Source organism: Falco biarmicus, chromosome 2 (genome assembly GCF_023638135.1).
Source record: "Falco biarmicus isolate bFalBia1 chromosome 2, bFalBia1.pri, whole genome shotgun sequence".
Taxonomy (NCBI): domain Eukaryota; kingdom Metazoa; phylum Chordata; class Aves; order Falconiformes; family Falconidae; genus Falco; species Falco biarmicus.
Window position 1 is genome coordinate 17,613,515 of NC_079289.1, and position 27,014 is coordinate 17,640,528.

The 27,014-nt window shown below is 38.3% G+C and overlaps 1 protein-coding gene across 1 annotated transcript in view; it reads right to left on the reverse strand.

Moving 5' to 3' along the window:
* The window catches only part of GUCY1A2 (guanylate cyclase 1 soluble subunit alpha 2), a 178,081-nt gene that overhangs the window by 51,096 nt on the left and 99,971 nt on the right, over positions 1 to 27,014 (reverse strand). The window contains exon 6 of the mRNA XM_056327914.1: positions 12,500 to 12,643. Coding sequence (XP_056183889.1) covers positions 12,500 to 12,643 — 144 coding nt within the window. The remainder of the gene's footprint in view (positions 1 to 12,499; positions 12,644 to 27,014) is intronic.

Below are 27,014 nucleotides of genomic sequence, written 5' to 3' on the forward strand. Positions count from 1 at the left end.
TTTCTCCACAAGCAGCCACATGGAGATGACAAGGGGCAACAGGCACAATTTGAACTGAGAGAGGTTTCATCTCAACTTAAGAAAGAAATTTTTTATATTGAGAAATACCAGTCACTGGAACAACCTCCCCAGGGACATGGTGGAGTCCCCATTGCTGGAGTTTTTCAAGATGCAACTGGACAGGGTGCTAGATAATCTCATCTAGGCTTCCTCTCCCACAAAAAGTTGGACCAGTTGATCTTTTAAGGTTCCTTCTAAACTGGCCTGTTCTATGATTCTATGATTTTTTATAAGCTTTGTTTTAATATCTAAAATGTCAAAAATTGATTAAGATAATGGTGAAGGTTTTAACCAGTATTAGAATATTTAGCTAAATGTCAAGAATTCTCTTGCTCAGTCTAGGAAAACTTTATCCCAGTAAGAAATTATCCAGGGCTTTGTGTTTCCTGGTGTGAAGGTTTTTCAGGAAGAAAAAATGGGATCTCAGAAATATATCACTTCCCATATTCCTCTTCAGGGTTGATTCTTTTTCCTGTAACAAAGCTTCAAACTCAGACAAAAATCAGATCTGCCTTCAGGATAATTATCACTTGGGGCCCTCCAAGTTATAAACTTTTGTTTATACCACTTTCCCTTTCTTTTTATTGACTTAATCAAATAGGTGACATGCTACAAAGAAGCCAAAGACCCCTTTTATTAACTGAACATCCTTAGATTATTTATGTCTTGTTTCCAATTCTTCTGCATTCAAAACTAATGTATTTGCCTCTCTTCTTTTTTTTAAATATTAAAGGAAAACCAAAAGCCAAATATGGGATATACCAAAATACAGAGTTTGTTTTGGGTTTTGTTTTAAAAATTCAGGTTATTCAATAAGAAGTCTCTGAAGATGATTATTTACATTGTATGACTTTTACCCTAGTTTAAATTTAAGGAAGATATTTGAACAGAAGAGGCTGTCACAGATTCCTCTGAAGTATTGGCATTTTTTCCAAAATACTCCATGTCTCATATGAAAGGAAGCTGAAATACCATTAAACATTTAGTTTATGGATTTTTTCTTATGACAGGAAATGCACCCTTCCGTAGGGAACTAAAGTATTCTGAATCTGTTGAACAATACTGCTGAACTTGTCAGCTTCAGATAGAAGGCCAAGTATAATCCTCCAGCATCCACCCTCCATCTGAACTGTTCACTCAACCATAGCACAAGGTAATGACTCACTGTTTAACACAGAATAATAAATTACGGGATAGAGTTTTTTATCTGGTGCTTAATACTGCAGACTTTGACTTTTCTTCTCAGAAGAGTGCCTGTTGGATGGAAAAAGGGAAGAAACCCAGAGAATTACCATTAACAGATATAATTTCTTCTTAACCTTACAGAGGAGATGCTAGCAGCTGCTTCTAAAAATCCCCTAACTGTTGATGCCAGAATATGGAGCCAGATCTGCATAAAGGTTAACATATATACAGGATTACCCAGGGCAGCTGAGAAAGACACTGTCCTCCATGAGACAACCCACAGGCAGCTCTTCTGGGACTCTGTGCAAAGCTCTGCTTGCAAGCCAGGGTCAGAAAAAATAAGGACTACTGAGGTGCTCTTCCTTGCAACATGAAAAAGGTTTGTGTCAAGGGGGCTTTCTCCTGCAGTGAGCATAATCCTCCCAGCAATATTATATAAAAGGGACAAGATAACTAATAGGTCGTGGAGAGGAGAGCTATGCCCTTCAAATGTGTAACAGAAGGTGTGCAGTATAGAAAAGCACATGCAGCTCAGTTCCATTTTTTTCTTTTTTATTTTCAGTGCACCTTATCCAAAACTATTTGTGCAGTGAGAGACAAGGCAGAGGGAAGAATGAGGAGAAGAAAAGAGACCCTTTCTCGATTCTTTTGCTCCAGCCGCATCAGGGTGAAAGAAGAGCAGACTATGCTAGCACCTGTCACCTAGTTCATGAGTACCCCAGTTACATTACCTAGAAGGACACAATACTTCTGTATGCTAGAGGGGTCCTGGAAGCATAACACCATGTCTTTCTTCTAGGGGAGAGTCAGATCAAAGGAGGAGACAGATTTGCACTATTCACTGACAAAAACTGCAATTTATGGCACATTATGGCCCCAGATAAAGTAAAACATTTGGATTAGAGGACTTCACTGTTTGGACCCTTGGAAGAGAGACAGAAAATGAAGGGACATCAGTGATGTAATGGTGGTTCTGAAACAAAAATATTACCTGGTTTAGAAAAGGCAATATACATAATTGGGATTACAATCATAAATAAATATCACTAGCACTGGACAGAAGAGGCTTCCTTCATTTTAAAGCAGGCAGAAAAAAAAGCAGGTGCAGACAACTCAGCCACTGAAGGGAGAGGCAGATGCTGTAGCAGTGCAGGACAGGCAGCAGCTGCCTGACAGCATCTCAGCAGCTGGAAACACAGATGCTCAGGTAGCAACCACCTCTACAGCTGCAAAGGGCAAAGTGTTTTCCCCTCTACATTCCACTCAGAGGACTCTGGGATCACCTGTGCCTATTAACTCGGTGAGGCTGCAGTTCAAGCCTACCAGCATTTTCTGTTCGGCATATGCGGTTAGACTGCATAAAAGCCAATAAAGCACTACTTTTATGCAAAATCTGTGCTTGCTTCTCAGTGTATTACTGCTTACCTTCTGTGAGTCCCTCTTTGTGTATTATTTCATGTCACTACTTTTATTTTCATGTAGTTTTCTGTCTCAGGAAATAAGAAAAATAGTCTTGTACTCGATAATGGAAACCTGACTTTTAATTTGTATATGACAGGAAGACACACTGAGGGAAGAAGAGAACAGATATTTTGGACTTCGGAGAAATAAAATTCAGCACTTAGCTACGCTGGGTTCCCTAGCCCAACTCTTTAAATATTCATGGATAATTTTAAATTACATGAGTTTATGTCTTTTTTTATATAGATACATATCACTGTACAAATGGAAATTCTTGCTTTCTAAGGACTTTTGTCCATTGTTCCCTTTGTAAAGATGTAACAACGTCAACCTCCTGAAGGCTCTGTGTACACCAGAGTTAATTATTTATTCACCTGGTGGGTTGTGTTGCTGTTGTTCTTGTTATTATTGCTTTTCTTTTTGTCTGAATAAAGAGCCACAATAATAACAATAGAAATGCTTCAGCATGGAAGTTCTCCACTAACTGAAACAGTCAAAACCAGAATGTGAAGTTTTGGCAGCCGCACAAAGTGCCTCAACACAAGCCCAGGGGCAAAACAGGTATAATAGGGTATCTTCCATCCTAGATAACCAAGAAAGCAGGGTTGGTGGTTTGGTTTTTTTTTCCATAAAGGACACAACTTCAATGCTTTACTCTGTTTAAAGCCTCTTTTTTCCAGGTGATTGTCCTAGTAACTATTCTATTTTACTCTCTATTTTACTCTGGATCAAGTTTTTCTCTAATCAGAAATTTACCAAAATTTGGTAAATTTTCCTGATGAAAGTGTGCCAAGAAATTCCTATGGAAGTTTTTGGTTTTGATCATTCAGTGTTCTCAGTCAGCAAGTGTTTTCTATGGAAAATTCCCAACCAGCTTTACTACTAGCCAGACATCTGGAGTATTACTTGGAAACATTTGTGTCTGGAACAACTGCTGAACCGTGAGAATCAGACCAGTGAAAGATGTCACACCATGACCTTTAAATCTAACCCCGCAATCCATCTGCACATCCTGTGGCCACAAATCCCAAGAAGGAATCTTTAAGCCCTTGCTAGTTTTCCCTAGGCATGTACTTACTTTCATTTCCTTCTCCAGATGATGTATCTGCTCACTGTGAGGCACTAGGACAAAGTTACAAGCTAGGTGCAGCCACCATAGTAAGGTTTTGTCTGCCTTAAGGAACAGGACATGTGACTGAATTACAGAGGCATTTCTATACTCAGCTAAACCTAAATACTGTGAGTCACAAAGAGTTATGAGCATGCAGTAGCCACTGTGAACTAAAAAACAATGGAAAAGTCCACAACGTGCCCTGTGTAACTACCCTGGTTTCTACAAGTATGCTTTATCTTTGCCATAGAGATCAGTATTGCTAGAAAGGTGCTTGTGCCTCTTACTTGCAGGACAGGAATGTCAGAGAAAGCATGGCATGAGAACAGAATGGCCAGGTCCAAAGACAAAACCTCTTCTCAGTGATCCTCATGTTATTAATTAGCTCTTTGGTCATCTCTCAGGTCTCTTCCAGAAGTCAGAAAAAAAGCCTTCTAATTAACTCAAGTTGGGCTTACACTGGGTTGCCAATCCTGACATCATGCCTCTGCCCTGTAATTGCACACACAGCAGGATGCCCCTTATTTTGTGCAGGATCAAGCCCTGGCAGTTTTGAAAATCTGCCTTTACCGTCTACTGCTGACTCTACCTAAGTACCTGATTAAAACAAGAAATGCATGTCACCTGAAAGAATAACCAATCCTTTGGGAATCTTCCTTCTTCAGCAGAATAAATATCAACCTAATTTTTCTAACCAGCCTCTTCCACAAAGTCGCTGCTCTGCACCCACTGGTCATATTAAACCCCACCTACCCTTGTTATTGCAACACGTATGCAGTAACACTGTCATACAGTGGGTATAATGTAACTGGATATGACAGAATCCCCTCGAAAGAATAGAAGTTGAAAATAATGGGTATGTTTTTGTGTTTTCTTTAAAGCAATTAATAATTATTAAAACCAGACAAAAGGAAGCACTTGAGTGAAAATGACTGGAAGGCTGAGGAAAGTGCATTTTCTCTTAGGATAGCTTAACAAAACTTGCAATTTCCCAGGTGCCAGTAAGGTGTGCTTCAATACAGACCAGCTCTTCTCATTTCACATTTCCAAAGGCATTGGGCCAAACTGAGGTACGGCATAATGAGCTCTCCCCAGGTCCAAGGAACCGTCACCAGAGCTGGCTTTGGCTCACTATCTCCCAAGCATGCTTTCAAGAAAAAGCATCAAGCTTCCCCCTAAGACACACAGCTCTGAATGCTCCCCAAAGGAGCTGTGCTGTCCTAATGGTAAGCCTGTGAAAGTAAGAACTCTTTACACTGGCTCATTGGTCATTTTTGGTAAAGAAGTCTTTTAATGCAGGTGTTTCTTTTGTGGAACTCTTTCCGATTTTTTTCTTTTAACACAAGGAAATTTCTAATTTGATGTTATGCAGCCTGAATTAGGATATTATATACCTTCCAGTCTGATGTAGACATTAGGTACAAGGCAAAGTTGCTAGGAAACCACAGATGGAGCAAGGAGCACTGCAGTAACGCAGCAGCTTTTCACAAGGACTGATGAGAACGCCTGCATCAGCGGTCAGCCTTTCACAATTTAAAACAAACCAGACAACTTTGCACTGCTTACGTAAAGACGTATGTTTGGTGAAGACCACTAAATTGTTATAAATATAAAACTAGCACACCACAATCTGATTTAAAAGCAAGGCAAGAAACACTGAAAAGGATTACACAGGCAACACTTGTTAAACTACTCTCCCTCCTTGTAAGTTTGGGAATAGCCCCTTCATTTCAAAACTAAAAAAAAAAAAAAAAGCATATATTTAAGGAAACGTTGGCACTTTCACTCTACTTGTGTTCTGGGCCCAAGTGCCATATTACTGTCATGCAAAGGGGAATACTTAATGAGCCAGCAGAAGATGCTACACATAGTAAAAATCATTGCCCATTTCCATGTTATATAGTAAATTGTTGTCACACTCACTGTGGACATAAGCCATTACAATACACAGAGCCCTTTTATCTCTTCTGTACGCTTACTGATGAGGTACAGCTCACACATTAAAATTTACCACTTGACAAGCAGAGATTAGAGGTTTATCAAACTCAGACTTTCATTGTTCCAGTCATCACGACCACAGGTATTTAAATACACAACACAAACCAAAACTAACACAGCTGCATGACTGTAAAGTCACACAGCTTACACATGCTACAGAAAAGGTTCTACTTGTAAAACATTGTTTGTCACCTATACATGGGAAGTTGAAGTACAGAAAGTCTGGATAACATCTAAAATTTAGATTGAAAGGCTGTGACTGAACAAAGATTTGAACCTGTTTCAGTCCAGCTCCTTCCATGGGATCATCTAGCCTTCTGAGAACTCATTAGCCCGTTCACCCTTGAGGGAGGACATCTGACAAATATACATTTAAATATTTCATTATAAAGTAGACACTGAAAGCATGTCAGATAAATGCAAACTAAAATTACTTTCTACATTTAAAGAGGGGGCTACAGTAACAAGTTTAGATGTAGCTGTTCACACTGTGTTTAAACTAGATGAGGTTAATCTGACCCTTCACGTGAAATGGTCCCTCTGCCATGCTGTTTGTCTTTCTCTAGCTAATAGATGAAGACCAGTTCTTGTGTTGATAGTGCTAACACCAGACTACATTGAGTGCAGCTTATAAATCCAACAAAAAACAGGTTTAGCAATGCACATCTGAAAGTTACAAGTTTCAAGTGCATCACACGCTCTATCTTGATAATAAAGAAACAGCTGAGATGACCACCAGACTATGTGCTTAGCAAATACAATGTCCCAGCTACCTCACCTGGGAATAAATGAATCAAACTGAAGCCAGGATCAGCTAGAAATTTTCTGCACTACTCTATTTAGATTATTTCATGAACCAGTCATTAGCAGGTGAGCAAAAAGAAAGGTGAGGGTATGCATTTGCTTCAGTTTCTGATTATAGTATTTACAGGCCTAATTATCATGTTATTGTAATGTAATCATTTAAAAGATACATGAATTTTTTCTCCTGCAGAGGAACATATTTTAAAACATGTTTTGAATTACTGTGGTAGGGCCCAACCATTATGTTTTAGACAGGAACACCCGTAGATAATAAATCTACATAATTGCAGTTAATTTCAGCTGCATCATTGTAAATAATTTACTTTTCCTTTGTGAGTTCCCAGTTCTGTATCTCTTCTGTATCCTATTAGGACCACCTTCATACACTATAAAAATAAGCAGATAATCTTAGAGAATAACATCTTGGGAAATCTCATTAGTGAAAACCAGCTATGTTCTGGCAGAGCAGCCCTTTTAACAATAAACTGAAAACGAAGCCTTTCTGTTTCTTTGGGATATACACTCCACATTAATGAATTAAGCAAGATTTGAAGCATGACAAGAAGTGATGCCACAAATAAAATCCTATGGGTTTTAACACATCAGATGAGATCTGCATTGCAACCTTTACCTCTAAAGGTCAATGCTCTGGAGAATTCTTCTTACAGCATTATCTCTAGCTATTTAAAACAATGTACTCTCACTTTATCTACAAAATATAAAATATGAAGCATATGCCAAATTCAAGTAACACTCACTTAAATACGGGAGGCAATTTTAAATCAATATTTTCAAACTACGGTCATAGGACACTATGTATAATTAATTGTACAGAACCTAAATCAAACAAGTGCTTCCGGGCTAAGAAGTGTCTTTCTGAAAAGATAAAGATGTATATCCAATTTTACATGCAATGTTTGAGCCAAAAGTTCTTTTGTACCAAGGCCTTAGCTCATGCTAAAGTAATGGGATTTTGCCTCAAATAGAACTGTGTTTAAAAAAAATCATACAGGAATCTGAAGCCTTCTCCATCACTCACAGGAGAAAGATCAGCCCATTTTCTGTTACAAATATTTCTTTCAAAAAGAGCAGACTCTGTTACAACACTGATCATTTGTGGGGACTGCTGTAATATAGTTCACTCTTTTTCTGCAAAACAACATTTTTTCATTACCCTGCAAATCATAGGCTATTCATGCAGGTATAAGTAGCGCAGGCTCAGGGTCTCAATTCTGCTGCCTTTGTCTCTGCTGGAAGCATCAAAATGCCCGAGTAGGTGTCAGCTGCACACCACAGTGCTCTCATCAGCATGCTATGAGCTCTGACTCAGGGGGCAGGAGCATCATCTGGATATAAACTAGACCTGCTTCATACACCTTGTCACCATGCTGAAGTCCATCACTGTTCACTGGCCATACAAGCACTGCTCTAAATAGGCAGATTTTTCATAAAGTGTATGTGGTTGTACAAACAAGGTATTTTTGTTTTTTCTACAATGAATGCTTTCAAATGACAACCGTGTACCCAGATAACAAACTTCATTTGATTGTCTGCTAATGCATTTTATTGGTAAAAAATTGTACCCTAAATTCCCATTTATATTATATGGTGGGGTTTTATTCATTAATTTACTTTTCCTTCCTAAATTTCTGAGACTCTAAATGTCATTTAATAAGATACCCACTGCTATCACAGGGATGAACATTTCAAGCACTACAAAAAGTAAATATTTACGTTCTGGTGAATTCAGTCCTGAGATGACAACAAAATACGTCCATCAAAGTAATTTAGAAAATACATATATTCCATAAACCATAATTATGAAGTTAGAAATATCTAATTAAGTAATCATCAAATAAAAAGCACTACATTTCATAATTTCAGTTAGGTTTCCCTAGAGCTGAAATCTCTGCAACTAGGACAATCCACACAGATTCATAATGACCCTATCTAAAAAAATGTTGCCCCCTAAGTAATTAGCCTCTTCAACATACATTGGATCTGTCACACCCTAAAAACCTGGGTAATAATTCCTGAACAGGCAGTTTCCAGTGCTAACCTCAGAAAGCTTAAACAACAGATAAGCCTCTGCAAAAGAAATCCTCTGCTAACACTAAGGAGACTTCAGTGTGTTTGCTTCTTACTAGATAAGACAATCAGAAACAGAATACCTGCTGTAATTGTTAGTCTGCTAACAGAAATTTCAAATAACTGTGGTGTCATGTATTATATAAAATGGCTGAGAATGATTTCTTCCTATTTCATTAAGGCTTATCAGCCAGTTTTGGGGCGTGGGGGTGGGGAGAAAACAGAACATTGTTGTTTACTCCTGAGATTAGAAGGTCCCTTATTTTTAAGGAATTTGTTCTGAAAAATTGTCTCGGACTTAGTGAAGCAATTGTCTTATTTTTTCAAAACAGCTACCAGATATCCTGAAGAATGAAGTTGAAATTTAGTCACAGAAGCTCTGAAGGCTTTCAAAGATATTAAATGTTGGGCATGAGGAAAGCTTCCCTCTGATTTCCAGTTCTTTTCAAATATCCAAACACTGATGGACATTTTCTGATACAAGAAACAAAAGTTGCGTCAGCATTCCATATTCAATACATTGGGCAGGTACGCAGGAAATGTGACTTGTGCTTGTTAACATGAATTGTGGACAAGAACTGAGGTCAAAATACTACACTTATTTTACCATCCATATCAGCAGGACCAGCTAAAAGTAACCGCACTATAGCACAGTTTAATTCACTGTTTAGAAGTCAGGCCACTTGCAAAATACGCAATGTAGGCTCCAAGGCGTTTGTATCTAATTTTAATGAATATTTAAATATTTTAATCACAAGCCTTAATTGTTAAATGTGTCACGCAGTAAGACCCCTATTAACGGTTCTGAGCTGGGTCCAAGGTGAACATGACACATACCTGGGCGTTCCTTAAACTTCAGGTATATTACAGAATCAAGCCCAACTTCTGACTCCACAAAGGGCAACCTGGAAGTTAACCCATATATCTAAAAGCATTGTCCAAACACATGAACACCAACAGGCTTGGGGCATGATCACTTCCCTGGGGAGCTTGTTCCAGTGCTTGACAACTTTTTCCTAATATCCAATCTGAACGGAGTTCCCTCATCACAGCTTTAAGACATTATTATGCACATGGAGCATTTGTTAATGGGAATCTGTGGCACAATGGGCACCTTCACGTTTTTTAAGTGAAAAACTGACAACTAACAAAAATAGAGATCACTCTAGCCAATTCAGCATTGGCTGGAAGGTAAAGTCATGCCAACTCAATTTAGAAATAATGCATAGGTTTTAACCTGTGACGATCACTGACATAATCACCGAGAAAAACTACGTGTTCTTTGCCATTTGTAGGAGGACTCATCTGACAGAGTGTAGAAGCTTACAGCGTAAACGTTCACATTTAGGCTAAAGTCCATAGACCTAGAGACAACTGAGAAAATACACATTTTTAGGGTGTGATTCATCTCATCCTAGAGCAGACAGCTAAAGTAGGGCAAATTAGACTTCCCCAAAAGTCCTTATTTCAATAGTTTTACAGGGCAGACATCCACGTGAGAGGGATCCTAACATTAATATAATTTAAATCAAATCAAGACATCTCTATGACAGATAAGCTTTTTGAAACACGATTTGCCTGGTTAGGTACAAAGGTAAAAACAACTTTCTATGGTATCACTTTCCTTCCTGCCCTGAAATCTATTATACCTAAAACTGAAGGGGACAGCTAACACCTACTGAGGGGTTTCTCAGTACCTTTACTTTCAGTTTAAGTGTGATGAACTGACATTTTTCTTCTGAATTCTCAACGAGGTTTATTAGCATTTCTTGAAAATATTTGCTTATGCCTAACATTTTATTCTATGCAAGCATTTTTCCTCTGCACTGTCTTTATATTCTTTCTTTTACAAGTTTTCTTACACAGCTTCTAAAATCATGAGGAATTTTCTGAAAAATAGTGAGTGGTAATGAAAACAGTCACAAACTGTCTCTCAAGAGTAAAACATACACCTTCAAAATTTCACTACAATGGCAGCAATCACTCAAAAGAAAGCAAAAAGATGGAAAGGATCTGGAAGAGAGCTCTCCCAGCATGTGACAGTTTAGCTTGAATGCATTAAGCAGCTATAGTTATTGGAAAAAACAGAGAAATCATCAAAAAATCTAGAAAATCTATTCTTACAGGATTAAATTAATACCCCTTTGAAACAGTCTTACGTCAAAACTGAAAATGTTATATCTTCTGTTATCTTCAGACATCTGTCTTTTAATGCTTATTCTGTGTTCAATGAATGTCCACATGAAGCTTTAAAAAAAAATTTCTTCAAGATCCATAGTTTATTTTTTTCAGAAAGTTATCCTTTTGAATAACATTTTTCATAATATTGCATTTTGACATTTTAAAAAAAATCAGCAGCAGCATTGTTATCTAACAATAAAAATATTTCATCCAGAACTCAATATATTTTCATTTGAATGTTGTATTGCCATATTTCATGAAATTTCTAGCTCAGTTGCCTTGTATCCAAACTCTTGTTTCTGGGCAAAACAATTCATTTTAATTAATTCTCTTTTGATAAACCATACAAAAGAATTCAAGGAATAGAGTTCAAGATATGACCCAACTAACAGAGATGAGCTGGAACTCAGAAGTACACAATTTTATTGCTCACATAACATCCCTGAATAAATTGTTAAAAATGTTACCCCCTTTCTGTCAAGTTTTAAACCTTCAAAACAGTCTTTCAGGTTGTTTTTTTTTTTTTTTTTGGGGGGGGGGGGGGAGGGAAGGAGAAGCGTTTTGGATGCAGCCCTCATTTTTTAACAGACATGAGGAACTGCAGTTAACAAGATGCATTTCAACTATGATGTAAATCATCCCATGGGAAGTCTGTCCAGGCTTCTCATCTAGCTACATATGGCTGTTATTATAGGCTTTAGACAGTGTTGAATAATTGTTCTACATAATACCCCCATATTCTTTGAAAACAAAAGGTTTGTATTATGGGAAGAACAGTTTAAGCAGAAACAGGAGTACACATAATGAAAACAATGTGTAATCCGACACTTGATAAAGAAAAGGCACATATATATCTCCATGGTTTTTCTTCTCTGCTGAATCTTCATCTCCTACCTAAACATTACCAATTCCAAATGCCAGAAGCTACAAGGTTGGTATAATATCAAGAGAAGCAGAACAGCATTGGAACTTTAAAATGGTACAAAAGGACATGCAGTTTCCCACCTCCTGTCACCTCCTGTACCAATCTAGTAGAAGGAACTGAAGTAGCGTGGGAAGTAAGCACATTAACACTGAGAAAGAGCAGGCAGTCTACATACTCTTCTTTTATACAGGTCAACAACTAATTAGAAGAGAGGCATGCAGCCCCTTAGAGCCACAGAACTCTGAGTGCCTCTACATGACTGCTGAAGATCATATCAGAAGCCTACTTCTGAAGCAAATTTCCTACTGCCATTGTATACTGTGCTTTGGCTTGTAGCACGGGGCAGTCCTGGAACATGTGAATTGTATTCTTCTCATACTAAACTGAATTGGAAGAAGGGCCCCAGCAGTGCATCTAATAGCCCTCAGCCACAAACAGGCATTCAATGCATATGACAAGGCAACAGCTAGTCTGTGTGGTCCACTGTGCTTACTGAAGTAAGGTGTATCTTACATGGTTGTTGATTGGCATCAGTGAAATATAAATCCATTAAAAAAGACTGTGATATATATTGATGTAATTTTAAATTCTCCTAGCAATAAATAGATTTCTACTGACAGAACATGATGGAATTAATCAGGTCCCTGTACCATTGACTAGCCGTGAATAAAAAGTAAAGGGTTTACCTTGATAGGGCTCCCATCTGGAGTGAGAACCTCTTCTGAAAGCTCCATCATCTTCAGTGCCATCAGGGCAATGGCTTTAGCATGACTAAGGCTTTTCTTATGGAGCCCTGCTGCAACACAGTATGCATCACCTATTGTTTCCACCTGCAGCAATCAGACAAATCAGATGTTAAAGTATGATACCTAAAGAACCCTACCATTAGTTATCTGCAAACAAATAGCATTGCTTAAAAGATGTGAGCAAAACATCCATAAAATAAGCAATTAGACAACGGAGCATAATTACCTGAGTTTGCAAACAGGTGCAGGCAAAACCTGACATGTGATTGCATAGTGGTTCATCACCATTATAGCCAAAGAAGATCATTACATCTACAACAGTGTATGCCATCAGCTGAGAGATTACAACATTTTCCCATAGTACTAATACAGAAAACTCTGCTTTCCTAAATAAGAAATTGCATGCAGCTTTGTTTGACACTATCCTGGCTGAGTTTGCTGTTGGATAAGAATAGTGCTATGTGATTATAATTTGTAATTATTATTTGCTATGCTAGAAAAGTGTATCAGGAAGAGAATTAGTAAAAGCAAAACATCACCATAAAAAAACAGTGAAGAGTTTCTAACTTCTCATTAGCAGGTAGCTCTTCCTGAATCCAGGGATAATTTACAAATAGATGTTCTTGCTATAGACTTTTGACAGCACCTGTCTCTTATTTTCAAATCAGAATTGTTGCCTTTCTCTACTATACAGGCTACAGGACTGTGAATTCCCTACCTTCAGGTACCAAGTTCAGCTAACTGATCCCTCTGGTCTCTTCAGACAGGCCTTACCTCCCTCTAATCCTTGATTTTCTTTAAAGAAAGCTGTCTCTCAGGAGGAAGCAAGAGCAAAAGAAATTACAGAAGCCCTCTGGCACTGGATAAAGGCAGCCTGAGAAACACTGAAGCCCTCAAGTTCTGCAGCTTTATTGACAGCAATGTGTTTTGCAGTCTGCTTGCCCACACATCTGCACCATGCTCTGCACACAGTCCCTTAATACATGCCCAAGCAAACTCAGCCCTCAGGGATTACTTTGGTTTTTGCTGCATAACTAATCTGACTTTCACCCTGCTCACAACTGCAGAAATAGCAGAAAAGACTTCAGCAAAGACTAGGGTGAGAAGAAAGCAGGCACTGAGCAAGGAGTTATTCAGGGAATAAACACAGCTGATTCTTCTCTCTGCAGGGATTCATTCTACTAATATTAGTAGATATGGACCTTCTCAGATAAATTTCCAGTCCTAATAAACAGAATTGGAAATAGTATCTCAAAAAGTAAGCATTACATGTAAATGTACCCAGAGCATGAATCCTGAACAGCAGTAGGAGCAAATACTTCCCACCATCAAACTTACAGAAGCTGCTACAAGCCTGTTGCCAAGTTTGGCACCTCAGCCTTTCCTGCTGATTGTGCAGGATGATAGATAGAAGAAGCTGAGGGTTTCTCATGAGCTGAGAGCTAAGGCAGCTGTTAGAGCTCCCTCGTCACTTTTGAAAGCTCCTAATAGTACATGTATATAGAAAAACCACGTGGGAACAATCAATACTGCTGTCTGCCTGCCTGTTTTACCCAAGCCATATCTCAGGATCTCTGTCCTCAAGAAGCAGAAAGGTCACCTTTCCAAAGACAAATGGATGGGCAAGTATATTGCAGTGGCTGGTGAAAAATATAGAAACTAAAGGAGAAAATACACTAGCATTGTGAGAAAAAGTATCAGAAGTTAGCCATCTGGATGGCTAATAAATAGATGGTAAAAAACTCTTTACATCAGAAGGAAGAATTAGCAGAAATCCATTGTCATTCTTAAAAATTGTGGATGAACATAGCCAGTTTGAATAGAAATAAAGGGGCTACTACAAAAAAAAAGCTGAATCTATGACATCAAATACAAAACTGAAAGACAAATTCTGCTCCTCAATGAATGATTTAATTTCAAAATTACTTTTCCACTGAAGTTAGTTGCATTACAGCACTGTAAGCAAGTACAGATCTGGGACTATATACTGTTTCTGCAGTGTTCAGGCAAACCTACTTATTGTTAGCTTTTATCCCTTGTGAAATTTCCATAGCTGTGTAAAATAGCTTAACAGATAAATTGCGCTCACTGAATGAGTAGCATCATCAGAGTTGCACTGCACGTATCTGGATACTAGCAGAAAAATGGAACCGAAGCTGCCTCGTGTTAACCTTACTCTGAAAAGAAAAATATTAATACCATTGTATGATACTCTTTAAAGCGCTTATCCATACAAAGTTCCTCTGACAGTAATACTGGAGAACCAGGAGAATGATTGGGACTGTTGAGACTGACCTGGTCATTGAAACTGGAAGTGATGAGTACTGATAAGGTTGTCTGATGATTTACCATTCTTTGACCATTTTTAGGCACTACTAACACTTTACCCAGCTAAGCATTTAGGCTGAAATTTCCATGCTGAGAATCTCCATCAAGCTTTAATTTGTTAAGTTGTTCAGTCCTTCAAAATCAGATTTGACAAATTTTCTAATTATGTGTTTTCTATCCTGAAATAATTTTTTTTAAAAGCTCCAGGACTTCTTATAATTCAGGTTGTTCATGGCATTTTGGTTTGGTCCTCTCTTATGACTCTATGGAGTCATAGAATCATAGAATGGGTTGTGTTGGAAGGGATCTTAAAGATCATCTAGTTCCAACCCCCTGCCATGGGCAGGGACACCTCCCACCAGACCAGGTCACTCACAGCCCCATCCAGCCTGGCCTTGAGCACTGCCAGGGATGGGGCAGCCACAGCTGCTCTGGGCAACCTGTGCCGGTGCCTCACCGCCCTCACAGTAAAGAATTTCTGCCTTGTATCTAATCTAAATCTACCCTCTTTCAGTTTAAAGCCATTACCACTTGTACTGTCACTACATGCCCTTGTAAAAAGTCCCTCTCCAGCTTTTCTGTAGGTCCTCTTTAGGTACTGGAAGGCCACAATAAGGTCTCCATGGAGCCTTCTCCAGGCTAAACAACTCCAACTCTCTCAGTCTGGCTTTATAGGAGAGGTGCTCCAGCCTCTGATCATCTTCGTGGCCCTTCTCTGGACTCACTCCAACAGGCCCATGTCCTTCTTATGCTGGGGTCCCCAGAGCTGAACGCAGTACTCCAAGTGGGATCTCACAAGAGTGGAGTAGAAGAGGAGAATAACCTCCCTCGACCTGCTGGTCAAGCTTCTTTTGATGCAGCCCAGGACGTGGTTGGCTTTCTGGGTTGCGAGTGCACACTGCCTGGTCATGTTGAGCTTTTCATCAACCAACACCCCTAAGTGTTTCTCCTCAGGGCTGCTCTCAATTGAGCCTCTGCACATCCTGTATTTGTGCTTGGGATTGCCCTGACCCACATGAAGGACCTTGCACTTGGCCTTGTTGAACTTTGTAAAGTTCACATGGGCCCACGTCTCAAGCCTGTCAAGGTCCCTCTGGATGGCATCCCTTCCATCCAGCATGTCAGCTGCACCTCAGAGCTTGGTGCCACTGGCAAACTTGCTGAAGGTGCACTCAATCCCACCGTCAATGCCCCCAACAAAGATGTTAAACAGCACCGGTAAAAAAACAGGAGGAGTATTTTTTTTAAAACTGGGATATACACATTTTGAGATACAAAATGTTAGATTTTTTGGTATGTGTTGGGTTTTGTTTTGTTTTTACATTAATTATGCAGGTTTGAATAACACAAGACTTCGAAGAAGGTAATGTTTAAAGTTTTTCATCTAAAATATTCAGGAATCCCCACAGTCTAAGGAAACTTACTAGCACTTTTTTTCAAAGACACTTTGGAAATAAACATAAAAAATTTAATCATGGGGAGTCACTCTTGTGGCAAGTCTAATCTTATAATCCTACAGCAATCAGAAATATCAAATCCACTGAAAGAAGTAGTTGGAGGGAAAATTGGCTCTAGTTTTAGTCCTGTTTGTCTCAGCAGGCTTCCTGTAAAACCCTAATAGATAATTTGTATTGCAACTGTTACAGTGGACTGCTCATTGCTATTTCTTTTCACTTAAGAGACATAATTAAGTCTGTACACAGTTTGTTCCTTTTTTAATGGGTTAAATTATATCAAGAAGGTTTCTTTGCTTATGATCAAAACTAATTATCTACAAAAAAATGTGTCTGAAAATTCAGAAATTGCTGTCTTCTTTCAGGAGGAAAATCCACTCTTAACAGCATGTCCTTTGTAGATCCTTCACCTTGCTGTGAAGGGTACTTGTGTACTATTGTTCCCATCTCCAAAACACTGACAGGGCTGCATAGGTATTTATTATCTTACTCCTAAGGGTTAAAATATTTAGTACCCATTCAACCCTAGAATAATCTATGCCACTGTCTCTATGGCCTGTTCAATGCTCTTCTGCAAAATAAATAAATAAATTGGAAATAAAAAGATGGATTGCCTTCACTATAAACACAGTTAAAGTATTGTCTTTTAACTCAAAGTGTCATCCATAAAAAAAAGCCCTTAATGCAGGTTGCACTGGTGATTTTAGTTTGAGTTGGCTATACTGCTGATATAAAATTAGTTGCTAATGGAGCCCTTGTCAAAGCAAATCCATTCAAGGAACATTCATCCTTCAGCACATTTGTTATATGTGTGTTGTGTGTGTATATATATATATATATATATATACACACACACATACAGAAAGAACAGATTTTTTTTTTTTTTCACAAGGCATGGGAAAAAGAATTCACAGTGCAATTCAGGATGAAGAACTGCAGGACACTCCTGGATACCTTGATGTTTTACACAAGTGATTAAGTGAATACAGGATTACTTTGGAAAGTAAATACATAAGTATTGCTCAAGTATGCACTTCCTTGAGAAAAGAAAATATTTCAGTGGTACGTGTATAAGGAAAAATACATTATGTTGTTCAAAGTTTATTTGGTTTATTCTATTAACATATACAGACTACCTATATAACTGTATCACACATACAGACTTTTGATAGAGTAACTAAACATAGATACTTTTCAGCCCTTTCCATGTCTTAATTTCTTACCCTCCTTTTATAGAGTAACAGATATTTCTTCAAATTCAGTTCAGTTTCTACATGCATCAAATCCTGCTTGTGGTCGCATGTGCTTCTGTAATTTTAGTCACCAGAAATATTTATTTCTGCTTAGGTAAGTACATGTTAATAATCACTGTAATTTTAAGTTGGCAAGAAAACTTGGAGTATTAGTTTCTCTATGTTCTACATCCTGTTTACAGCCACTGTATATAAAGTATATATGCTATATTTAGCTGAAGAGAAGCTTATTAGTAAACTGTTATCACTTAGAAGTAATCTGCCAACAGCAAAAACTCTCCTACTGCTGGGAGATACTCTATAAAATTCCATTTTAAAATATTGAAATAACAACAAACAGCAGTTGCAACAGTATCAGTTTCCTCTTCAAGAGCTTGACAGTGGAAAAAAAAATAGAAATAAGCAGCAGGGAAAGGGGTAATGGTTTAGCTAATCACAGTTTAATGCTCTTCGCTTTCCTCACTTAACTTTTCTCACTGAGAAAACTGACTTTTCTGGTTGGATGTAGGTTTTTTTCCCCTGCACAAAAGAGCAGTATCCTCCATCTTAAAATACCTGCCTCTCTTTTCACCTGTTGCCTACGCGTATTTCCCCTCTCTTATTTGTTACCCAAATACAGATACATTGTTCTAGGTGCATGCAATATGTACTTATTAGTTAACACCTTTCAAAATACAATAAATAAAAAATCTCTCCAATATCTGAGTAAATATATCTGACTTTTCTGACAAAATCTGTGCTTCTTTTCCAGATAATACCATTATTTGCACTCTCATGAAGCCTGTAGTTGATACCAAATTGGAGGGACCAGACAATTTGTTCTAGGGCAGGGCTGCCATCCTGAGGGACATGGACAGGCAGGATGAATTGGCCAGCAGGGAACTCATGAAATTCAACAAGGACATGTGCAAAGTCCCGTCCCTGTGAAGGAATTTCCCTGGAACTGATACAGCCTGTGGCCAACTTCCTGCGGAGCAGCTCTGTGGGAAAGAATCTGTGGGTCCTGGTGAGCAGCAAGTGGCACATGGGCCAGTAGCAAGTCCTGGGAGCAAAAATGGCCAGTGGTAGCCTGGGTTGTATGAGCAAATATTGGGGAAAGTGGTTATCACCTCCTACTGAGCACTCACCCAGATACTGCATCCAGTTTTGGGGCCCTCAGTACAAGACAGAGATTGATAAACTGCATCCAGCTCACTGGGGGGCCTCCAGGATGGTGGCAGCTGTGTACCTGCCCTGTGAGGAAAGGCTGGGGGAGCTGAGCTTGTTCAGCCTGGAGCAGAGATGGCTTTGGGGGGACCTAAAAGCAGCCCCCAGTGCCTGTGGGAGGTGGGCTCTTCACAGTGGTGCAGGGTGCGAGGGCAAGAGACGACATCAGCATCCTTATGGATTAAGAAAGAGGGGAGGCCTGTGAAAATTACTGACCATAAGATCTTACTCAGACAAAAAGAATTTGGCAAGTTTTTTAAAGAACAATCAAACACTTCTGCAGACAGTGAGGATTTTAATAGAAGCTTCAGCAAATACAGTGATAAAAAACATAATCCTTGTATTTTAGGGCATAAATCTCAAAATGAAAATACTAAAAAGAAGTTTGCCAAGATGTACCTGACATTTCACAAATAGCTCTTGGGGCTTCTTGTACTTCTTCAAGCACCCACATTCAATCCTGTTAAACATGGACCGTTATAATGCACTAGTTACAGCAGTTTCCACTGTAATCCAAACTTTAACTATACGGTATGCCCTCGTCCCCAGTATATCTATTAGCTATATTGATAATTATCTGAATTTTCAGCTGTCCAAATGTTTTCTGTCTCCCCTGATTTAGATAATTAAGATTATACTGCAGCTACTGATTTTTCACTTTAATATTGTATCTTTTAATTCCAAGAAGAAAAATTCTGATACAAAAATTATACTGGAAAATTTAAAGCTGAAAATTATTCACACTTTCTGAACTTTTCATGATGTAATATTCAAAATGACCAAGGAAATATTAAAATAATGGCAATTTTTTAAATTGTTATTGTTTTTTTCCAGTGACAATAATGAAATGTTTTCTTTTTTTGGGATCTATGACCTATATTCTTATGGAGGGGAGGAGAAGAAAATGATTTTTGAACAAAAATAAAGCCCTTCTGTGTATTTTATTATAGGTAACTTTACTTCTCAGTTGAGCCACAGAGTTGCATTGTTTGGAGCTGCAACACTAGTTTCCCTGGTCATTGCCCAGCAGATTAGCATCTGCCAGAATGCCAGCTTTTCTTTATCTTTCTCTAATGATCATCAGTGAAGTTACCACATCAGTTTCCTTGGTTAATAAAATGCTGTTAATAATTCTCTTCTTAGCTGAAAGTGAACAGAATCAGCACTGATGTTAAGGACCCTTGAATACTCCATTGTCTCTTACAGTCAATCCCACATGTTACTGATTGTTTCAATAGGAGTGAGCAATACATAGGTTTTTGGACAACAATCATCACATCCATTTGCAAAAGCCATGGGAAGTCAAGCTTTGAATCAATCAGTAAAGTATTCTAAGGCACCCTATTGAAAGACAGCACAATACTCATGCTTGGTGGTGATGGGAGTTATTCCAGTGCCAATACAACAAAAAGCAATGAAATCAGGAAAGAAATAGCTTGGGTTGATGCTGATTATATGAGAGCAATTAAAATGCAGTGAAAAGTCATTTTACTCAATAAAAATACACTCTATGCATTAAACAACATAACATGGCATTAAACTATATAACATAAGTAACTGTAAAAATAAAGCACATGAAAAGTAGATGGCACAAGCAGGGAAGAAGCAGTATTTCAACCATCTAGGCTACAAGCTGATAAGATGTAGACTATATGGATGAGATTAATCTCACCTAACCAGAGATATCTCTAATAATCTGAATATCAGTTATTCACTCTCAATTCTTGTCATGATCAATGAAATGAAATGGGAACTCTAGCAGTCATCTGACCTGTGCTAAACATCTCCTTCAGGAAAAGATGAATTTCACACTAAAACCAATTCACACTTACCCTATAAAATCATACTTTTCTCTGTTGACTGTGAAGATAGTCTAGATGAATAGTTCTATGTTGTAAATAGCATAGTTTCACCTCTATCTCAGAACTACGGAAAGAAAAGAACTAACAAGACTACGTGAAGAGGCAGAAGGGCAGACTGACTGAACATGGACAGTCACAGAGGCAGGTGAATTTTAGATGAAGGACAGGGCAAGTTCTGTGAAATCAAACAGTCCTTCGGGAAAGCTGATCTCTAGATGAACAGACGAACCAGTGGAAAGCCTTTCTACATTCCATACATCAGTTTTCTTTCCACTCTTAGAGATTAATCCAGGCTCAGAACAGCATTTATTGGAGAATATGTGGTTTAAGTGATTCTTATGATTACATTAACAACAAAATCAATGATTTCTAGTGTATTAATTTTGTTTTTAAGACCTGGAAATAGTCTTTTAAGGAGCAAAGTCAGGGTATGTCGCTGGCTGTCTCTTAGAGTAAGTTCCATATGTATTCCTCAGCCTGGACTTAGCTGAACACATCTTAGCTTCCTGCACACCTAGGTTGTGTTTCCATGGGAACATATAAATATATAAGGAGGTTCTTTCTTAAGTCTCATCCCAGCATGAAGCCAGGATTCAGGATAGGAATGCACCTGGAACTGGAAGTTGGAAGGTGTTCCCAGGTACTGCAGTAAAGACCCTTGCCTTCCCAAAATTTTCATTATCCTGTTTATTTGTATTTCATTCCATCTGCAGGACTGAACTATGTAGTACCTCAGTGCTATATATTTCTTTTATGAAAGCTGAAATGTCTTCCCTCTAAAGGAATATAGCAAAAATCAGCTTTAAGTTTAAATTCTTGCAAGTATAACTCTGTAAAAGCCTTTGAAGTTATTAGTCTCTCCCAATGGGTTTTTCTTTCATCTGTTTTCTGCCCTAAGTTGTACAGCAGGAAAATTAGGGAAAAGACCACAGTATATGGCAAAGTGGTGTTTCAGACATATCATTAGGGCTTCATTATTCCTGTCCATGACTGGACAGCAGCAAACAGGCTACCTACTGGTATGGACAAAGGCTAAAGAAAAGGGAAATTATCTTTGCTCTAGTTTTATTTAAAGTCAGCAATCTCAGCACTCATCACAGGGAACAATTTATTTGATATCCATACTCTACCTCAAGATGTCATTGACTTCTTCCCTATTTCCTTTTACCCAAGTCCTTCTCCAAATATATCTCTGAAATCAGTTATAAACTTACAGCATTGTCATTCAGGATGGGACTCACACTACCCAGCATCAGTCACAGAAAAATTAAGCCTTTAATTTAAGCTACTAATCTATACTCTTCCTATAGTCACTGAGGAGAAAAATTAACTTCCACGGCACGATGTATTCCATCCTGAATTCTGGAAACTTCATTTTTTTACACATTTACTACAGCAGGACCCAAATATCTTTGCTTAATTGCCTGCTTCCGTGGCCAGACTGTCATTTGATATGCAAGACCCCTCCCATGTCAAAAGCATGTTTTTTCTGAGAAATGGCTGAAAATCAGGTTTACGTGGGCCACGATAGCCACAGACTGAAAAGGCTTAGCTTGTGAAACTCTCAGAAGACTCTAAGTGAGCTGTTATCTTCTCATGCACGTCTCACCCCATTGCCTTTGAATGTGCACTAGAGTGTATGATCCTGCTCCCATGAAGTACCCCAAAAGAGGAAAAAGGTTGCATGAGTGTGTTGACTGCTAGTGTTAAGATACTGTTTTGTCAGCACAACAGCAAGATCCTGTTTAGCTCAAAAAATTCTGCATCTTGGAATGCATATTTTGGCATGCAGGTCAAGGATCTTACCAATCACTAGGAGGGAGGGCAGAAGTGAAGTATTTTGGGAGGTTTAAATACAGATTCTAGGAAAAAAAATGTCAAAGAAACTTGCTGGAGAGAAAGGAGACAGTTTATTCCACTGAAAAGTGAAGTGTGTGCGCTCTTTCTCTAGAGGTGGTGTAAGTACAGTTCAGAAAAGCCTCCTCTGAGCATGGCCAAGGTAGCTACTAGATCTACATTTGTGTCTATTTGTTACATATTGAATACTGACCTTTTTCAAAAGAATCAAAACTGGTTTGTGTTCTTGATGTGTGAATAGAAACTGAAGTCTAGTTCTGTCTGCATTTTGAAGTATTCTATGTTTTTCCACTGCATAGATTTGGCAGAAAAGCTGTGCAACACTGTGAAGCGTAACATCCGTCAGCTTATAATACCTACCTGCTTGGGTTTTTTTCTGAAATCGAATCTACATCTTGGGTACAATATTATTTATAGATTCCCAAAATCTCTGGGATACTATAAAAAAACTCCATTTTTTTAAAGGTTTTCTGTCTTCAAATGGACCCAACAATTTCCTCAGTTTCTACTGTAGTGTTTGGTTCTCTTGGCTTTTGTCTCTCAGCTTTTCAAAATTAATTCCTCATCTTGTGCCTAAGTTTCAAGGTAACTGCAATGCTTTTATGACACCGCATTCTGCTTATGGAAATAGTTCAGTGTATGGAAAACCCCTCCCATGTGAGCAGGAATGGATTCCAAGCATCCACCTCTGAAGTTCAGAAATCTCTTCATCTGGTAAAGCTCATTTTTTAAAAGAAATTGCTTACTATAAAACCCAGGTTCTCTCCCGAGAGCCTAATTATGAAGCAATTGCTCTTACCAGGCCTAAGGGCATTTTATTTTTAGTGAGTTTAATGATGCTACACGCTGGCAAGTTCAGGAGTGTTCTGCAGGAAAAGCTGTATACCAATTCTTTCTATAGCACCTACTTAGCAGTCTTAAGTATTTATCTTCCAATATACAATATATGGAGGAACTCTTTCATCTACACTTTAATTCAGAGTGCTGTTTTCTTTACGAAAGAAAAAGAGACAAATGGTACTTGCTGTGTAGAATTATTATCTAGTAGTGTAAAAGGTTTTTTTCACTTTAGAAATATGCTAGAAGATTTACAGTTCACATGATGTCAACATCATGGAATACAACAGTCATGGAATACAAAACTCATAGTGCATAAATAGTTTCTCTCTTTTGTAGGCAAGTATGAAATTTTAAAAAACACACCAAATATGTCTGTGAATAGAAAATGTCCTGGCTGGCATTCTGCCTTGTGCAAGGTAGTTGCAATGTCAAAGTAAAGAACTGTTTATCAAAATAAGCAAATATTAAAATAATCTTGCATAACTTAAGACACACATTTCCGTTTAATGTGACTGCCCTTCAAATGTAAGAGTGATCTTCATTTGCTATAGGTATCCCCAGTATTAAAACTACTATTGAACAACATCTTCCTTGAGGTTACATAAGCTTTAATTTATCTGTCTTTAAATTCATGTATTAGTTAGTTTCTCTTAACTTACTTAAGTATCCTCAATATTCCTTTAAATAATTTAAGAAATTAAGGTACATTTATGAAAACTATTTGCGTGAATGAAAATGCTGCATCTTGGCATGTTCAGGTATATGAAAGGCCAGCCATATGTTGTCACAGTTGTGCTGTGTATTGTCTAGATCTGACACAATCATAGACTGTTTAAATGGAAATAGCTTAGGCTGATGGAGAGTGATACCAGTTTTCTCCAGTCTCTCAGAGGTACTAAAATTTAGAAGGTGGGAAAACTTGACACAAGAAAACAAAGCATTTAAGTGTTTACAAAACATAGTATCAGAGGGACCTGTGTGCTGCAATAAGGCATGCTCTTAGCCATGGCTCCTGTCCAGCTGCTGTCTGGGCTCGGTCTCCAATATGGACCAGGGAGCCCCAGAGAAGGATACCCTTCTCCCTGTCCAAATAAAAAGTCAGGATATGGCCAGAGTTTTCACACAAACTGAGGAGCTGGGAAGCACTCCCTGGACATGCAAGTTGGATGTAGGCTCTAGGGCTCCAAAGCAGCTTGAGAGAAGTGGAGCAGGACACATAAACAAACATGTGCTCTTCAGGTAAGAAAAAAGTGGAAGAAGGGAGACAAAAGAGAAAAAAAAGAAGGAAATATTTACAAGCATGGTATTCCAGAAGAAAAAATTTTATAGAGAAGCAGAAGTCCCAGACTTCAGAGGATTCTCAGGTGATGAATCGCCTGAAGCAGGAGAACACGCACAGATTTTTTACTGCTTTGTGCAGGTCTGTATGTTTATAAGGTAAAGAATAACTCTTCTGGAGCCTGCATGTCAGTTTGCTTCATTTGTACATCTCCATAAAGACAAAATGGTAAATCCTCCACAAAGCTGCAGAAAAATACATGCTTAAAGTAATGGGAAGTCTTAAAATATCCCTGAGCTCTTGATATGCAGGGAAAATCCAAGGAATCTTTTGTATTTCTTTTTTTTGGTTTTGTTTTTTTGTTTGTTTGTTTGCTTTTGGTTTTTTTTTTTTAATTAACTTCACACAGGGACACTTCTGAGTTCCCATAAAAGATAGGTGCCTCCGCTTTGCTCTGACTTCACACTGGAATGAGACATACTTGTATGCCAGCAAGTCCACGCACAGCCAGAGTTCAAGAAGAAAGTCAGTGTTATAGCCTGCTCAGATCAAGAAAAGGAAGAAAGTTTAGGAGCCCTCTGTGGTGGGACTTGAACAGAGCAGCATGCTGAACGGCAGCTCTACCAGCCTGGGTAGCACCACAGAGACAAAGCTTCTGGGCAATAGAAATTTTCTTCTGTTACACATTCAAAATCCACTGACTTTAAATTAACAAGAAGAAGCAACACCATATTGCTCATATAAGAGTATCAGTATTGTTTACATATTTTAATCACATTTCATTATAATCTTCATTCTGCTGATGCCTAAGCTAAAGCTAAAAGAATCTGAAACCTTTTCAAAATGGTCATGTAGCTGCACTAAACTTAAAAGGTTAAAACTGCAGAAGTAATGGAAACAATAAAAATGGAGTGACCATAGATTTTACATGAAATCTTGGAGACTTATGTTTTGACATAAGAACATAAAGCCTGGAAAACCTCAGAACAGTCTGCAGCTCATGACTCCTGTCATTGCAGTATTCTTTACATCATTATAGCACTGACACTAAACTTAAGAACATACATATGAATATGTTCAAATATCAGTTCTCAAGGATGGATAGTCATTGCACTGAGAAAGTACTGGTATTTTCTGTAAAATGAATACTGATTTCTGCAACTTAAACTACCACTATAAAATGCAAAGTGATATTTTTAGAAAATGTGAGTTTAAAATTAGATTCCTAAAACAATTATATCACAAATACAATATAAACATTTTTCAGAGCTGGTGAACATCAGTCCTGAACGATTGCAAAGCAGTCCAGGCTTCCCATCATTTTTTAGTCCCAGGTCCTTTCAATGAGCAAAAATGAAGGCTGTAGCCAGAGGCAGGTGTATAAAATCAGAAAATCAAGGTCTGACACACTAACGGTATCATTCACAAAAAATAAGTAATGCCACTCAGTATAAAGTAAGTGAAATTATGTTGAGAGGAATAATAGCCAAAAAGAACCACAAGGAAGCCAGTAAACGACTTTGAGGCATGTGTGTCACACCACTCATATAAAGAGTGTCAGTTTAGCGAAATAATGAAACCAAAAAGAAAGCCGAAATTCACCTGACAAAGTTGTGAATTCTAACTATAAAATTAACCAGGATATATATTGTTTTATTCAATAAATATTCAGTAAAATTTCGATTAAAATTTTGACAACAAAGATGTACAGCAAAGAAATTTTGGAAGCTGACAATAGTTCATTGTTATAAACTTCCAGGACCCTGCTTAGACATGGAAAGTGGGACTCAGCACTTCACAGACACTGAAGTTTAGTGTTAGGGGAAAATCTGCAAATGCCTTCAAGGACAAATGCTGCACTGTCCAGTGAAAGAAAAAAGAAAGGACTTTTCTTTTCTTAGGACACCTACAGGAGCAAGCCTGGTTCTGCTGTATTTGGCTTGATATTACCCAACCAGCATATACAGCCACCCAGCCAACGCATGCATGGCCAAAACAGCAGCCATGCACATGCTGCCTTTACCCCACACACTAGTTAAAGAGCAGGGGAGGGAAATGGGGTTGTTTCAGAAATGAAACAGGGAAACGGCTGAGAAAGCAGGCCTACACAGGCAAAAGGACTCGACAAGAAAAGATACTTAAAATTATCCTATGTCAAAAACATATTACTTGGAGGGAGAAACAGAAGCTGCAGGAATCTTAAGCAGGGTTAAGTTTTAAATGCCAGCAGCCATGACTGCAGCATATCTAAATAGCTTATTTGATAAAGAGGTGGTTTAGCTGAAGCATTGTTTCCCAGCACTTGGCTCATAACAGCAACTGAGATCCAGACAGAGAAAAACAGGTCAAAACAAAGACACAAACAGTATATATTTT